This window comes from Phoenix dactylifera, chromosome 9 (assembly GCF_009389715.1).
Source record: "Phoenix dactylifera cultivar Barhee BC4 chromosome 9, palm_55x_up_171113_PBpolish2nd_filt_p, whole genome shotgun sequence".
NCBI classification, from domain to species: domain Eukaryota; kingdom Viridiplantae; phylum Streptophyta; class Magnoliopsida; order Arecales; family Arecaceae; genus Phoenix; species Phoenix dactylifera.
This window is the reverse complement of record NC_052400.1, coordinates 6,145,643-6,162,665: the sequence shown is the minus strand read 5'-3', so window position 1 is coordinate 6,162,665 and position 17,023 is coordinate 6,145,643. Positions and strand designations below refer to the sequence as shown.

Below are 17,023 nucleotides of genomic sequence, written 5' to 3'. Positions count from 1 at the left end.
GTCGAGCACTCTAGGTCGAGCTCTGTGGTTGAGTACTCTAGGTTAAGCACTCCTAGCCGAACTCCCACATCAAGAACTCTAGGCTAAGCTCTAAGGTCGAGCAATCCAGGCCTCCTAGCCGAACTTCCATGTCGAGAACTCTAGGTTAAGCTCTAAGGTCAAGTACTCTAGGCTAAGCACTTTAGGCCGAGCCCCCGAGCCGAGCACTCCTAGACAGAGCCTCCTATGGCCCAGCTCTTGATGGTCGAGCCTCCAATGGTTGAGTCTTTGTTAGTTGAGCTCCCAACGGCTGATCTCCTAAAGGCCAAGGCTAACCTTCAGGTCGAGCATTCCAGATTGAACACTTTATGCAAGGCACTCAAGGCCTAATAATCCAAAAAAATCATTCTACTCTAATGATTTTTATTCTCTTGCTATTGCTTGTTATTATTTTAAAGCCTTGCCTAACTTAAGCATTAGATGAGACCCGATGGAGCCATCTTGGCAGATATTTCTCTTCTTTGTGTGCAGATCCTTAACTTTCCACAGCCGATTGGTGCTTCGTCTTCCACCATTATGGACCAAGTAGATTGATTTGCACCCTCTATGCCTCCTAGTCGTCAGATCATGATCAAGAAGGATTTGGGCATCAACCACCCATAGCAGAACGACTTTTTACATTTTTTCTATGTGAAACCAGGACTTTGGGCAAGTTTGTTTTTTTCTCTTTCTTAACAACCATATGCCGTCAACTTTACAATGAGGGCTTTTGACAAATGCATAAATCCGTGTGCAATGCCTAATTTGTTGGTGGAAAGTGGCCTAATTTGATGTAACCTAGGTCCATTATAAATAAAAGATAACATATTTTTCTTTTTTGAGAGAATTCACAGTATTTTTCTTTTGTTTGTTAAGTCTACCCTGATATATATATATATATATATATATATATATATATATATATATATATATATATGTCTACAAAACTTCAAAAAAGAAACAATTGTTTTAAGCTGAAACATGTTAATATTATGGAAAATCTCAAAACTAGTTGGCAATCTTAATGCCAAGCTCATTTCTGGTGCTAGTATATGAAATTTTCATTAAACATAAAAATGAAATAGCATAGTTAACACTGTTACAATCTTAACTATTGTTGATCTGAGTATATGGATTTTGTCATTCTCCTTTTATCTCCACAAGAAGATTTGAAGCCTCCTGGTATTTGGAACCTGACTGTTCATACCTTATATCAACTAATACTATAAATAGTCAGGGCAATTCACCAATCAAGTTATCAAAGAGAAGATGTGATTAGATGCTTAGAGTTGGAAGGACTAAGAACAAGAAAGCTGTACAATTACAAGTTGCCTATGAGAAGCGTACCCAAAAAGATTGCAACAATAATAGTTAAATGGTGGTGCATCTAGAGGGAGATTAGGAATATTTAAAGTATAGAAGCCTGCATACCATGAAATTAGATCAGTGGTGTAGATGGCTTCAAGGAAAAGAGAAAAAGGAAAATAAGACAGATAAAACTACAATGTTGAAGTTAAGGAATTTTGGTATAAAAATAATTATGAAATCTTACATGGAATATTCTATAATTTAAAACTCACATTTTATAAATTAGCACAGATTTTATTGAAGATACAATTACATGGTGTTACATGGCAAAGCAAGACAATCAAAATATCCACGTCCAGCTTTAGATATGCAAAGGAGATTTATCCTTGATTATAGTGTTAATTAAAAATGAGCTTTAGATATGCATATGAGATTTATTTTTGATTATAGTGTTATAAAAATAAAAAAATTGAATATACATTTTGAACAAGGTTGGCTCTATCGGTAACGAAATCTATATTGGTTATACGATGGTATGATATGGTACACCTCTCGTACTGACAGGGGTACTATTTGGGTTGAAAGCAGGTTGGATTATATCCGATTATTTTCATTTTTGTATCCAATTTGGATTGGATTCGGATATTACTTTTTAGTTCGACCGGATCTGGATACAGATTCAGATAGTCAGTTCAAAAATATTCCGGTTACATATATGGATGCAGATACACCTGATTTTTCTAGATTGAGATCCAAATAATAAGGGTAAGTAAAAAGAAGGAGTTTAAGTTAAATTAAATAAAAAAATCAATTAAGTGATTAACTAAACCTAAACTAAAAGGAACCAAGATAAACAACCGAGATATTGGATGACCGTCACTTAAGATAGTAATCTGAATATAGATACCCGATTCGAATAAAATCTTTTGAATCACCTTGTATGCCTAAAAGGCTCAAATATCTCATTCTTCCATTTTATCCCTTTTTCCTCTTCATCGTTTTCAAGCAACTAGAATTTTGAAGGTTCGTCTATTTTTTAGTTTTCAGCAGACGATGGCAACCAACGACTGCAACTGATGACAATCGTGAGATGTCTTGGAGACACCATAGATCCTATCTACTTTACTGATGAGCAACCTTGAGCGATATATCCTTTATGAAATTATTAGTTTTTATTATTGATAAATATTTCTTAAAATTATATTTTTTTAATTGAATCTTTTCTTTATGATCATATCTTTATTGCTAGTTTTCATCCTTGAATTTTGTTCAAATTTGATTAATATCCAAAAAGGTATCTAATTTTATATTCGTATTCGATTAAAAAAAATGTAGATATATTTAATATCCGATTCGTATCCGTATCCATTTATAACAAATATGTATATGCTTAATATTTGATTTATATTTGTATTTGTTTAGAACAAATATGGATATTAATTTTGATATCCGTTTAATACTAATATCCAATTTATATTTGTATCTGTTTAAAATAAATATGGATATTAATTTTGATGTATGTTTAATATCCGTATCCATATCCGTATTCGTTAAAAAGTATGGATACAAATATGGATATATCAATATCCGATCCGTATATGATTCGTTTTCAACCCTAAGTGCTATTGATTCAATGATATTCAATGATTCCTATAGGATAGGCTACAGTCAGTGAGAATTCATTATTAGGGACAGACAGACTAGCAAAACAACAGTAGCCACGGATACAATTTTCAATAAACATGGGCAAAATGTAATATTTGCTTATGTAGCTATTGATCAAAAAGTATCTTCTAGCCCCTTATTTTGGATATACCATGGGGAGTATTTCCGCGATAGCATTAATTATAAATGATGATCTTAGTAAGTGGCATATCGATAATTGTTATTAAAATAAAACTTCTGGCATTACAAAAGCCCACTTCATTCTCTCTCTGCTCATAGCGCTCCTTGCTTGTAGAGCGGCATATCGGAAAAAAATAATTTCTATGGCATTCCGAGCCAAGTGACAAAGCTAGAGCTAGAGAGGAAGGAAGGGGAGAGAGGGGGGGGGGGGGGGGGGGGGGGGTGGGGCGGGAGCCCTATTTTTTTTTTAAATATTCTTAAGTGAAGTCAAAAAAACTTAAAAAATTTCAAAAAAAATTTAGGGCTCCACCCCTATTTTATTTTGAAACAAGCGCAACCCTTGCGGCATGCGAAGGAGCTACAGAGAAGATGAGGGCTTTCGAACTTTCTCTCTGCCTCCTTTCCTTTCTCTCCCTTTCCCTTCCTCTCTCCTTTTCCTCCTTTTCTCCCTCTCCTTTGCCGCTAAATTTTTTGAACTGAGGATTGGAACCATGCTGATATGGTTCGGCACGCTCAGATGGTTTGGGACAATACCATCTTTCTTGCGTTGAAAGAAATCATTTTAATGTTTTACATGTGAGAAGCACAACATTTTTGGAGAGATCAAAAGAATAATCTCTCTCTCTCTCTCTCTCTCTCTCTTCCTCTCTCATATTAAGATTATGGGCCTTACGATGCTTGTATTTGTTAAGAAAATCCCCAACACACCTCTTCTATATTTTATCTTCCAATTCTCTAATGAAGAATGAATTCGCATAGGTCTTAGTTTCAACTATTTTGCATTGGGCTCATTGGATTAGATAGCTTTCTAGCAAAAGTATATTACTGATAGATGAGATATTAATTGATTTTACTAACTAAAGCATCAGGATAAGAACGGAGAATTGCTTCCACTGTTCCGAAGTCGGCCATATCTTGTCCAATTTCATGCCTTTCACACTATTAATAGCATAGATTTAACAAATTATTAAAGAAGTGGCTTTAAGGTGCTGCAAAGGCAGAATATAGCAATCTTTTCGCATCTCGAGTGTGTCGCACGTGGGAGACGCTGGTGGCTGTCTAACGCTGTCTCGACCACTTTCTTTTTAATTTTACCACATAAGCGAGTAATTCGCTCAGATTTGGCATATCCATACCCCATCCTTTTTGTTTTTAGGCATCAGATTTGGAAAGGATACACCATATGGATGCCCACATTAATTTCACTAAATTCGGCAAAAATCTTGCCGTCTTTATATACATTCCCTCCCACTGTTCACCTCGTTCCGAAGCCAAGCGCTTCACCCCCGCCTCCTCCCTCCTCCCTCCCCTTTCTTTTGCCTATCCATTCCTTCGAATAACTTGGATTGGATCGGCGGCGGTGGAAAAAAAGCGATAAACTTTGATGCGCAGAGTCTATTTAGTGGAGAAAATGGGCGAGGAGGGAGAAGCTTGGATGGAAAAATCCGATATTTAGGGGTTTTCCCTCGAGCTTAGGTTGCTCAGGTTGATGGGTTGTTTCCCCTGCTTCGATTCGAGCGATGGGGGGGTATTGGACACCGGGGACGGGAGGGACGATAAAAGGGAGGAGCAGCCCATGGTCCCTCCCCGTGTGGACCGAGTATCTTGGGGTTAGTTGGAGCGTTTTTTTTTTTTTTTTTGTAATTGAATTTTTCTATGGTTGGATCCAATCTGGATATCTGGGATCGTAAAATTAATGGATTTTCGTTGTACTTTGATCTGGGGCGCCGAAATTTTCTCAAACTATGATTTGGTTAGCCGTGGGTTGTTTTTTACGATGGATCACTAGAGAAGGAAGAACCGCAAAGATTTGTCTTTTTGAAAAAAATTCACACAAATTTTGATTACTCTCTTGATCTTTGATCTTATTTGAATGACTGAATGGGAGGAATTTTAGAAACCGTTTTAAAGTTTTGTTTTTTTGTTGGCTTGTATAAGCTATGACTTTTATACAGTCAACTTTCAAATGTTTCAAAGTTCTAATCTTTTTTGTTGGCTGGTATAAGTAACAAATTTTATGGGTGTTGGAGGAAACAGTTATCTACTTCCAGGTTTGTTTGGTGTAGATTTAATTGTTTTCTCCCCTCCCTCTGATCTATAATGGAGTTGAGAATTTTTCTTTAAGGTCTTAGAATGCTAAAACTGTTGAATGAGATTTTACTTCCGGCACAATTTAGCTTATGTTCTTTTAATGTTTAATGGATTTACAGTTGCTGATAGTCTGAGGTCTAAAAACAACTCAGAATCAGAAAGGGAAACACAGAATCGGAAGGATGGGTCTGATGTTACTATTGAGGCACAGACGTTCACTTTTCGGGAGCTTGCTGCTGCCACGGAGAATTTCAGACCTGAGTGCCTTATAGGGGAAGGGGGATTTGGCAGGGTCTACAAGGGGTACATAGAGAGCATTGGCAAGGTCATCATCATCTTTAACATAAGAAGCTTTCATTTTGTTTCTTGCAATTGAAAGGATTTTATATGCGCACATGTCAAGATCTATAAGCAAATAGAAAGGATTTTGCAATTGAAAGGATTTTGTTTGTATTTGCTTTATTTGGTATCAAAATCTATAAGCAAATAGAAAATGCATATAGACATTGGAAAAGGATTTTGTATGTGCACATGTCAAATTTTTTTTATGATTCTGCAAGATGGAATTAGATTGATACATTTAATGATGGGTGTGCATACTTATACCATCAGGTTGTAGCTGTGAAACAGTTGGATAAAAATGGACTTCAGGGGAACAGAGAATTTCTTGTCGAGGTTCTCATGCTCAGCTTATTGCATCACCCTAATCTTGTAAATTTAATTGGTTACTGTGCTGATGGAGATCAACGCCTTCTTGTATATGAATTTATGCCCTTGGGATCTTTGGAAGATCATTTATTTGGTATGGTCTCTAGACTTGCATTTGTGTTTAAATTTCTTCGCTTAGTTCAAAAGTTATTAATCTTCCTCTATCCGGCACCTAAGAAGCTAGAAGTTGGTTGAGTACAACCATGTGGAATAAAATATATCTTCATGCATATTTTTTGGTATTCTCTTGGACAGCACTCTTTTTTTTTTAAAATTTATTTTCAAATTCTTATTATTCTTTTTTAATTTGTTCAGTGTTACAATTTTGAAGATTACGAACAAAAGGCTAAATATCTAGTTCCTAAACTATAAATATATTGTCATCTCATGATTGAATCATGCTTTTGTGGCTTTCTGATATCAAGTTTTTTGGTCTTTTGTGCAATCAAAAAGAGATGACAAAGAAGTTACGCAATAGCTGAGAGAGTCTCCAAACCCCTAACATCATTTTGTCAGTTTATAGACATTTAGGAGTTTTCCTTGCCTACATGATGACCCAGGGTCTCTTCTTTTCTTTAAAAGTTATGCATATTAGATAAAATTAAGAGAATTGGACTCAGCTCAAAGGCATGTTATAAAATGCTGTATCATGTTGGAGGCAACAAAATTCATCGTGATATAAGTTTGTGTGTCCGAGTTCAGATATTTTTTAGGATTTACCCATTTCTTTCTCTTTGTCAGGCATCTGTGCACGACCAAATCACTAATCTCTATGCACCTGTGATACATGACATTGCACATATATGAGCCCAGTCAGTTTTCATCTAGAGACACTTTTAAGTTCTTATTCTTGCTGCTAAGCAGGAGGATTTGGATAACAGATTGAACAGCTACTGACTGATTTGAAGTTAATGCAGTTTAACTCTTTAATTTGAAGGGGATGTTTTATATATCTAATCATGTTGCACTATCTTTTGTGTAAACAGAAAGATTAGATAGTGTATACTTGAAATATGGAGGTCAGGCACAAGGGCAGGGCTCGGATCTCTCTCTCTCTCTCTCTCTCTCTCTCTCTCTCTGTGGGTGGTGGGTTGGCAAACATAGTAGATTATGAAAAATATGCAATAAATTCTAGTCCAATCTATTTCAAATATTAGTGATTGACATAGCCTTTTTTTTTATAAAAAAGCTATCACAAATTTGCAGGTGTTTTTTTTTTTTTTAATTCTTTTGGTTTTTCAACCCTTTGCATTACTAAACTTTATGATAGTAAAGAAAATAAAACAACAAATCTCACATATTTTTGCCAAAGTCAACAAATAAGTAATGTTAGCATGAATATCTCTCAGGATAATTATCTATGTAAGTGATTTGTTTATGATATTGCTAAGATTATATATGCATACAAGTTATAAAAAATAAAATTATAAAAACAAATACAAAAAGAAAAACAAAGCCCTATTAAAGAGAGAAAACATAAAGAATTAGTATGATAAAATGAGAGATATATGTTAAAAGTGATTTAAGTAACGTGCCAAGAGTAAATTATATGTGGTCTCTGTGTAAATGTGTATACAGATGTAGAGAGCCCACTGCATTAAACAAATACAGTAGCAGTGCTTAAGTTTAATAGGGAAAGAATAAATAAATGATGTAAATGAGAGAATAATCTCTCTCCTATAACAACTGCCAATAACCTGTTATTCTCCTTCACATCCATGCTTGACCAAATTTGTCCTTATTTCTAGACCAAAGAGAATCTATTACTTATTGCAGGAGTTTAATTACTCTCTTTTAATAGTTCAATGGAAGCAATTTTCGTTCAGATCATCGCACTCTAGTAAGTGGCCATGCGATGGCACGCTCAAAGAATTTAATAAAGAAGAGGTACTTGATTTTGAATTGGATGTGAATGTTATTTGTTGAGCGGGGAAGCAATCTTAGCAGGAGTACTGGATGGTGAGGGGCCATGGGACTAGTGTTGCCTCTTTTTTCCTTTCTTGCTCTTTTTTTTTGTGCGTCTAAGGTGGTTGGTGGTGGATTGAAGTGGTTGGGTAGAGGAATGTAACTAAGAAGCTGTGGCATGTTTTAGAAGCAGGGCAGTTTTGAACCTTATGGGGGACATAGTCCCCCAGGACCCCTGTCTCCACCCCTGTGCAGGCATCAAATTGAGCCTGTTAGACTATAGAGCTACATTCTCTAGGATCTAGGTTCTCTTTTCACCAAAAAGGCACTCCTTATTTCTGATTACTTGTAGGCAGTGTATAAATTTGTCTGCCATATGATAAATGCATGTTTGTCTTTGCTTTAACTGGATCATGCAGTCCTATTGTATGTTTCCAGTTGGTTATTAGTGTCAATTTATAATAGGTAGGAATTGACAGCATCATTGAATTAAGGTCCATCTTTTCAAAACTTTTCGGAGATATACTAGAAATCCCCTCTGTCGTGCTACCAGAGGTGGTTGTGGCCTTGCTTACTTTATATTAGTGTACATATACATATCCATGCATAATTTATCACATGTTTGTGCAAATTGATGTTTCTTCTGCAAGTATTTGGGTTCATGGTCTGATACGCAGCAGACTGCAGGATGATTATAATGATTGTCCAAAGGATTCAAGTTTTGGTACCAGTATTTATTATGATTGACCAATAGGATTCAAGTCAAGGTACCAATACCCATCCCGGTCGGTATGCTAAAGGGATGCCTTTGTCTTGACACTTGGGATGGAAGGCATCCCAATAAGGTATCGAGACAACATTTTTTCCTTTTCTCTCTCTCTTTCCCTAGTGAGACCCACTCTCCCAGTTGGTATCGAGCGACCAATCTAGTGTCCCTGATATCCTGACCGGTAACAATCGAGATAGCCAAAACATCCTGATCCATTTGGGTACTGTTCCTTCATTTGGAATGTTACAATACTGTCCGGACGTGCCCATGCCATTGGGATATGAATCTCTGGATTGACCAAAATATAATGCATTAATTGTATCTTTTCCACTAATTTGTGCAACAAAGGCTTACATTTTAATCTTGTGATTTATATTTCATTCTTGAACGTAGACATTATTAACATATAAGCCTTTTTTGCACGACATGTACTGTTTCATTTTGTTTGTATGCGATGCCAAATTTTCTTACATATAATTTGTTCTTTTTTTTTTTTTTTCCTTCCTCTTCCAAATCTCTTTGCACTTTGTTCATCCAAGTCTTCTTTGATCTCTTCTTTGGACTAACCAGACAGAAAACTCTCTCCCTGACCCTGGTGCTGATAACCTAGAGCAAACATTTCCATCTATCTTTATATTAAATCTCAAACACCTTATTTGATGTAATACTCTAAAATGTCCTCCATTTCACATATTTTTGATTTGTCAGTCATTGTAGTACACCTTAACCTTAACTTTTTTAGCTCACACTCATTATGCTCATATGTCCTCTTTGTTGGCTTACACATTTTTTGCTCAAGTGCTATTAATGACTATCTGACACTTTAGTGACACCTTTAATTCATCCATTCTGATTTCATCCTGTTTGAGTCATATACATAAACCATTTTTATTTGATAGATCTAAGGTTGTGAAGTAATATGCTTGAGGAATTTCTTGTTCCTCAAATCAAACAATATCCTTTAGTTTATAAATGTTTGCATAGCTTTTACGCTACCTGCATTGTAAACTGATTTGAACCTTTTTCCAGTTGGAATTTCCTTCTGTTTCTTCGCTAGTGTTCACCCTTATTCATAGCAACCGACTCTATATCATCTGCACGTGCACCCAAGGGCATCTTATGGGAACTTAAAGAACCAGTGATTTGAGAGCATATGCCAATTAACGAGTAAAATTGGCTTCTTAAAGCTTATCTCAATTTGTTCTCGCTTCCTCTGTAGCTACCTTGTTTGCTGAGTAATATTCCAACGTAATTATCTTCAAACATCTCCAATACATAACAGATTCAACATGATTTTCATCCATCACTAGGAAACACCTTCTCTTATTTTCTATCATATGATTTTCTAAAAGCATTCATGTGTGTGCTCTTCATCTTGCTCTAAACTTCTCAATGAATTCGTTATATGAGAAAATCACCTTTACAGCAACATTTTTTTATGGAAATGAAGGTGAATATTTTTTTTCTTAATTTAAGATATGAAACAATATGTTGGAATCGATCTGGATCCTTTATGATTTTAAGACAGCAAAAGGTGGAGCTATTGTCTTGCTATACATGTTTATGTTCGTCAAATAAATTTTGATACTTGATATCTTCAAACTTTTTTCTTAAAGAATTTGACCATCAAAAATTACATTGTCTAAAGGGACTATCTGAGATAACTTTGAAATTTGTTTGTAAAGAATCATTTGATTTTGCTGTAGTTGTGACATGAGTTTCAATGTGAATTCAGAATGAGCTTTATGTTTTTCACAAGTATAATCCGCTCGGTCTCTTTTAAAAGGGCTTACTATCATATTTTACCATGAAAATTTTCCAGACTGCAAGGAAGATTCATGGAATCTTTTAATTTTGAGTTTGGATTTAAGTGAGGGACCTAGAGTCTAGCCCCGTCTATGTGTTGAAAGTCCTGGTTTTAATCAGCTATGGGAGATATCCACTAGGAACCCTGATGTGTGCCATATGAGTAGAGGGGTTTCTGGCTTTCTTTTTTCTATGATTTGAATTATTTCCTCAGTTTTGGATTGCTGCTATTGTTTTAGTAATTGGAAGAAAAAAGAAAGATATCATCGACCGCAAGTTTGGTTAAATCAAACTTGAACAGATCTTTTACTTCCCTAGTGTAACAATTCCTTGTGGTATTCTTTGGTGACATCTTTATAATTTGTATCTTAAGTAACAACACATGAATCTGATGATTTAGTGACAAATCATATCCAGTTTTTGCAAGAAAATATTGGATAAAGAGGATCTTTAGGAACACGCCTTATCTGGATTTCTAGATGTGACCAAGCAAGGCTATTGACTGGCTCCAAGAGGAGGACAATAATGATGCTTATCTGTTGGTGGACCACATAACCTGAATCAACCAAGAATTTGCACTTGATGATACATAACATGTCCATCAAAATCTAGTTTCTCATGAAGCTTGCAGTATCACATGTGCTTGAAATTCAGATTTTAGTAGTGTCTTGCGTTGTCGCCAAACTTCTTGATGCATTCACAGTTCCTCACGAATGAGGATGCTGCTATACTATGTGGATGCATAGCAGACAATATACTATATCTTATTGTTTATGATCAAGTAGTAAAATATATTATCTTCTGCTTAAATTGTAACAAAAGGCTTCTCATTTTCAAAAGATCAAATAATCTAGTACTCTGGTAATTGGAGCTGTTGGATGATTACAGACCTGCCGCCTGACAAGGAACCACTAGACTGGAATACGAGAATGAGGATTGCTACAGGTGCAGCCAAAGGGTTGGAGTATCTCCATGATAAGGCAAATCCCCCTGTTATTTATAGAGACTTCAAATCATCCAACATTCTACTGGATGAGGGTTTTCACCCAAAGCTCTCAGATTTTGGGCTCGCAAAACTTGGCCCAGTTGGCGATAAATCTCATGTATCAACGAGAGTGATGGGTACCTATGGGTATTGTGCCCCAGAGTATGCTATGACTGGACAATTAACAGTTAAGTCTGATGTATACAGTTTTGGTGTTGTACTTTTGGAGCTGATCACCGGACGGAGGGCCATTGATAGCACTAGACCACATGGAGAACAGAATCTTGTTTCATGGGTAAGCATTTTTATCTTCTTATAGTTATGATTTGGTTTCGAATTTCAAACTAATGAATGCTATATTTTCACTTTTCAGACTCCATCTCATAGTCTGGGAATTTCTAATTACAATTTTCAGGCAATTGTTGAAAAAAGGACTAATTTGGTTTGTACTCTTTGGGGCCTGTATCTCATCATTCCACTGATACAATGAAAATATTAATGCAAATTTGCATAAAGAGCAACTCATCTTTTCCATACATATAACTCCAATTTTACCTAGTTTCACATATTTCTATTAATACATAGTTGTCACTTGAGCATATCTCTTAAGAAAGTAAAGAGGGAAAATTCAAATATGCATAAATATTTGCATCCATATTTGACACTTAGAATTGACTATTAATCCAACAGCATAAGAGGAAAAATTTGACTCTAATGTGATTTTGATACCTTAAATGTCTGCCCTACAATTTGTAAAAGGTGCATACTGCTTTAGCAATTGTCCACAGGTGGCGTAAGTGATGCAGAGCTGAGCAATGTGTAAGGAACTGCAAATTAATCATCTGGTTCTTTGGGGTGAAAATATAATCTGAATTTTGTATGTTCTATGTTTTTAAGGAAATAAGTGAAGCTTTACGACACCATCATAAAATAAGCTGAGTGTGCTTCTCAATATATCATTTGAATATATATTCTTAGATTAGTGTCCAAGTAATGTATGATGTTCACACTTGAGATTAAAGTAGTTCACTAGTATTTGTATCTTCACAGGCAAGGCTCATGTTCAATGATCGAAGAAAGCTCCCAAAACTAGCTGACCCAAAGCTGCAAGGACGGTACCCTATGCGGGGGATCTACCAAGCCCTTGCAGTGGCATCCATGTGCATCCAAGAACAAGCTGCCTCCCGTCCTCTTATCGCGGATGTTGTCACTGCTCTTTCTTACCTGGCATCCCAGGCTTATGACCCTAATGCATTGCATGTCTCTAACAACAGATCTGGCAGGGAACATCATGAAAGAAGCCATCAAGGAGGATGTGGAAAAGTACTGGCGAAGAATGAGGAAGGTGGAGGGTCTGGCCAGAAATTTGTAGAAGAAAGAGAGGATGCTCCAAGGGTGGTTGTTGGGACCTTGAACAAGGATTTTGATCGGGAGCGAGCAGTGGCAGAGGCGAAATTGTGGGGAGAGAATTGGCGAGAGAAGATACGCACTAATGGTAATCAACAAGGTGCTTCAAATGCTAATTGATAGTGGTAGGTATTCACTTCTCTTCCCTTTTTTTATGTACAAGAGAAGTGAGATCTTACAGAAGGAGATATTGACATTTTAGCTGCTTCTTCCCTTCCCCCTCTTCTCAATTACATCTTCTACATGGAGGGAGGTAGCCGAGTTGAGTGTCTAATATTAGAGGCAGGAAAGGATGCAGTGGTCCTTACAGTTGGTCACTGAGACTCTTGTGCTTTTTAGAAGTCTAAAAAGTTATGTGGAAGATGAGCTATGTTGAGTACTTTCTTCCACTGTTACTCCTGAGTGTTCATTCGACCTCCCATGATATGAAAAGGTTCCTACATTTCCACATTAGTAAAAGAACTAATTGGGACTCCAAGTTTCCTGAGGTTGAAGCATGGAAGGTGCATCTGTGGATGAAAGAGAAACACATTATGATCAACATACATTAATATTTTATAATGCTATCGCGGTTATTGAAATATTATTTATGCATTTTAAATTCCAAACACAAACACTTTTGAATAAAACTTTTTTTTTTTCCACTCAGTATGGAAAATGAAGATATGAATAGTGGTGGTTACCTGGAATGTGGTTGGCTTGGTGATCTGCAATATTTTGCTTTTCAATCTCCCAAATTTTATCTTTCCGGGAAAAAAATTAAACACAAATGTCACACTTGACTCACATCATTTGCTACATGAAGAATAAAGATGCCATGATGCAAATTAAAAGTTTTAATTGTTCTTTGGTGTCCATATGGTATGTTTAGTGGGAGTTAAGAGGGCAATCATGTGCTTGAGATCATTTTAATCTGAATTAACTATACTGAACTTGTTTCTGTTTTTTTTTTTTAAATATTATTTGGGTTTTTTTTTTTTTTTTTTGTTGGGGGGGGGGGGGGGGGGGGGTGAATATATAGAACTTAGTAATTTCAATACAAGGATAAAATAGTCTGCCTAGGCTTACTGAAATACTAGCTAAGCAGTCAAGCTGATCATTTGATGTTGGCGGTTCTATTCCCATTTGAATGGAAACAATATCATTTTTCAATGGGCAATTGTTCTTCTTTTAGTTAACATTCATTTACTTTAAGTAAAATCCCTCTAAGATGACTTATCGAGACTTTATTATCATGGTTGGAGTTCAGTTTGATGCCACAGTCATGCTCTTCCAATCCCAAATCAGTGGCAGGTATCTCTCTTGTGTCTTGGCGTTTTCTCGCCAATGAAACTAGCTCATGTCATCATTCTTACCCTCATGCACATTGGTAACATGGTGTTGCTGAGTGCAAACCCTAACCTAACATAACACGTAATTGCTCTGTATTTTCTTTCAGTTTTTGTTTTTCAAAGTAGTGTTAGGTTGATGCAGTTCTCCATGTTGTTTACTTAAGTCTTGTACCTCCACCAATGCCATTAGGTGTATTTTCTTATTAAGAGTCGTATTCCTATGTCGCCCTCATACAATATACATCGCCATTTTCGTCATAAAGTTGAAGTTTTCTACCATTACATGAAGGGAAATGGTCTATGGTTTCTTCTTCCTTGGATACAGCCCTGAGTGTCCTTGTTGGAGTTATGATCTTACTGCACAACATCTATTTTCCCACAATATATTTTTCTTTTCTGGTAAGCTACAATATATATTTTTTTGTGTGCATCTTATGCTTGATTATTCTTGAATGCGGCTCCTTATCTATCCACTATTATTGACCTCCTTTTTCTTGACCTGTTCCCTTTCTTTTCTGGTCTTTCTATAATATTGAAAGCAATGGCTGCTGATGCTATGATCTTATTGTGAAAAATTTATCTATCTGTTGTCGATCTTTTTCTCCTAGTCTTTTTATGTATAAGGACTCCAAACCTTTTCTGCAGCATCCCTCTCTACAAGACATTGATGTAGCTTCATGACTGACCAGGTTCTTGTCATACGCTTATTCTGCATTTCCACCGTGCAGAGTTTTGTAATCTATATCCATTGAGTCGGCGTAAGCAGTTTTTTTGAGTGTATTATTTGTCAGTTTATCTTGTTCAAAATTTCATATTTTCTGCATCCTTTCATAGTAATTAAGAGCTGAGTTGCTGCCATGAGATACAAGTTATCTTGGAGGAAGCATACTGCTACTTGGGAATTCATTATCCATTTCTCTTCTTTTGATAGAAGCCCTATCAGTTGTAAAAGGGTCTATAAAATTAGGATCGATTCGAATGACTCCGCCCCAAAGCTCATTCGATTTTTCGAAACTTCAGTCAGGAATATTGCATCAAGTATGAGGAGACAGCAGACATGCCACAAGATGACTTTGGTGCATCTCTTTTTTTCTTTTTTTCCCCTCTGCCTACTAATGAATTTCAAGAGGAGCTTATGTGCAGTCACACTCAGGCCCCTTTAGTTCCATCTGGTTATGTATATTTACCTTTTTATCTGTCTATAGTATGAAATATATCCCTCATGCCTAGTTTGAGAAATTCCAAGCTTGTTTTAATTCTCAAGTGTGGATTTGAGTTAGGTTCGTATCTAAACCGGAAAGGGCTGGTTCTCCAAGCAAGACCATCCGTGATTGGCACGATATTCTGCCCCATGCCATAGTGTGGTCGATCGTCATGCCAATCATGGATAGCCAAACACCGGCCCTCTATAGTTCAGGTACGAAATGGAGATGATCTGGTTTTATACATTAGCATATGGTCACATTATTCTACTAATTTATGTTAGTGATATAGTTAATATCGGTGAAAATCCCACTTAACATTTGATTTGTAAGACTCATCCCTATCAATATTTTGAAATGAACAATTTAAGAGTCTGTTGTACAATATGGCATACAAACCGGTTGGTTATTTATTATGTCGGTACAAAAATCCATAACAACTGAGGATTTTTATCCAAAAGATTAGCTAAAAGGTGTTATACAGGTTCTTTGGCGGCCCTGTACGGGCATTCAAGATCTAGCCATTGGATGACCAATATGGGACTCTATACACAACTACACACGTCCTTACACAATCTCTCTTTGTTTAAGTTTTTGAATTCTTGCTAGGTTAAAAATACAAATTCAATCAATTTCAACCAACCATGATCAGCTCATGTTCCATCCTAAATAGGCTCGTGCCGCAGTATTCCTAGTCTACCTAGGTCATGGATTTCGTTCTGATACTATTTGTAAGTATTCATGACCTCATCCAAAAAGATTAGTTAGAAAGTGTTGTTTGCATTCTTTGGCTTTATATAAGTATTCAAAATCTACTATGTATATAATTGATGTGAAACTAAATACATGCCTGCATGGATCCTTACTGTATCAATATGCTGTGGAGCAAACTTAGAAAATATTGCCATGTGAAACAAGTAGAAAGTTAAGAATGCATAGGTACTGGTCATTGATTGTCAAACAATCTTAGTTTATCCACAATATTCGAATATGCTAAGGGTCTATTAGGATAATCTCAGTTTTCTTGTTTTTTCATGGAAGAGTAGTAAATTCCATGTTTATGTCAAACCACAACTGAATATATTTCCAAATATATGTTTAGATAAAGTTTTAACCAGTTTATAATACCTAGAAAAGCATCAATACTATGGAAAAGAGACTTGGTGAAATCTAATATTTTTGTTCCCATGTCTTGCATGAGAAGCCCTTGGCCCTTTGCATTCTTCTTGAGCCTTGTGCTAATATACTACCATCTGTTCTCTTTTTACATGAATCTCTTCTTCACTAGTATACCATCACTTACCATTCAATCCTATCTTTTTTTAATCAAGCTGTCTCCTTCGCTTTCCATTCACATCTCCCATAGCTATTGATACACCTCGAGCTTTCGAATCCACTATAATCATGGAGTTTGTTACCACTCTAGCCATTGTTGCACCCCTCCCATTTTCTCTCTTTCTATATCTTGCCTCCAAGCAGTAGTTATATTGGGATTAGGGTTAGGGTTACGATTGAGAGTGGAGACTAAGGTTGCCCTTGGTATCGATATCGCTTTTCCTTTTTAAAAAAAATCAAAAATAGAAAATTTATTTTTTAAAAAATTTTTGACAGCTGAAACATGTTTGGTAGTTAGTTTTTTTAATAACAA

General features: G+C 36.1%; 1 protein-coding gene across 1 annotated transcript; it reads left to right on the top strand.

Annotated features, from left to right (window-relative positions):
* The first annotated feature begins 4,384 nt into the window (after positions 1-4,384).
* LOC103717470 (serine/threonine-protein kinase PBS1-like) lies at positions 4,385-13,471 on the top strand. The gene is made up of 5 exons (XM_008805877.4): positions 4,385-4,781; positions 5,382-5,587; positions 5,875-6,064; positions 11,339-11,730; positions 12,486-13,471. Exons 1-5 carry the CDS (start codon positions 4,661-4,663, stop codon positions 12,960-12,962), a joined length of 1,386 nt encoding a protein of 461 aa, XP_008804099.2. The 5' UTR covers positions 4,385-4,660; the 3' UTR covers positions 12,963-13,471.
* Positions 13,472-17,023: the final 3,552 nt, after the last annotated feature.

Excerpts from the sequence above, each read along its gene's own strand:
- LOC103717470 (XM_008805877.4), top strand. The coding sequence starts at position 4,661 with ATGGGTTGTTTCCCCTGCTTCGATTCGAGCGATGGGGGGGTATTGGAC. Across the intron at positions 5,588-5,874 it reads ACATAGAGAGCATTGGCAAG|GTTGTAGCTGTGAAACAGTT; the intron begins GTCATCATCATC and ends TTATACCATCAG. Across the intron at positions 11,731-12,485 it reads AACAGAATCTTGTTTCATGG|GCAAGGCTCATGTTCAATGA; the intron begins GTAAGCATTTTT and ends GTATCTTCACAG.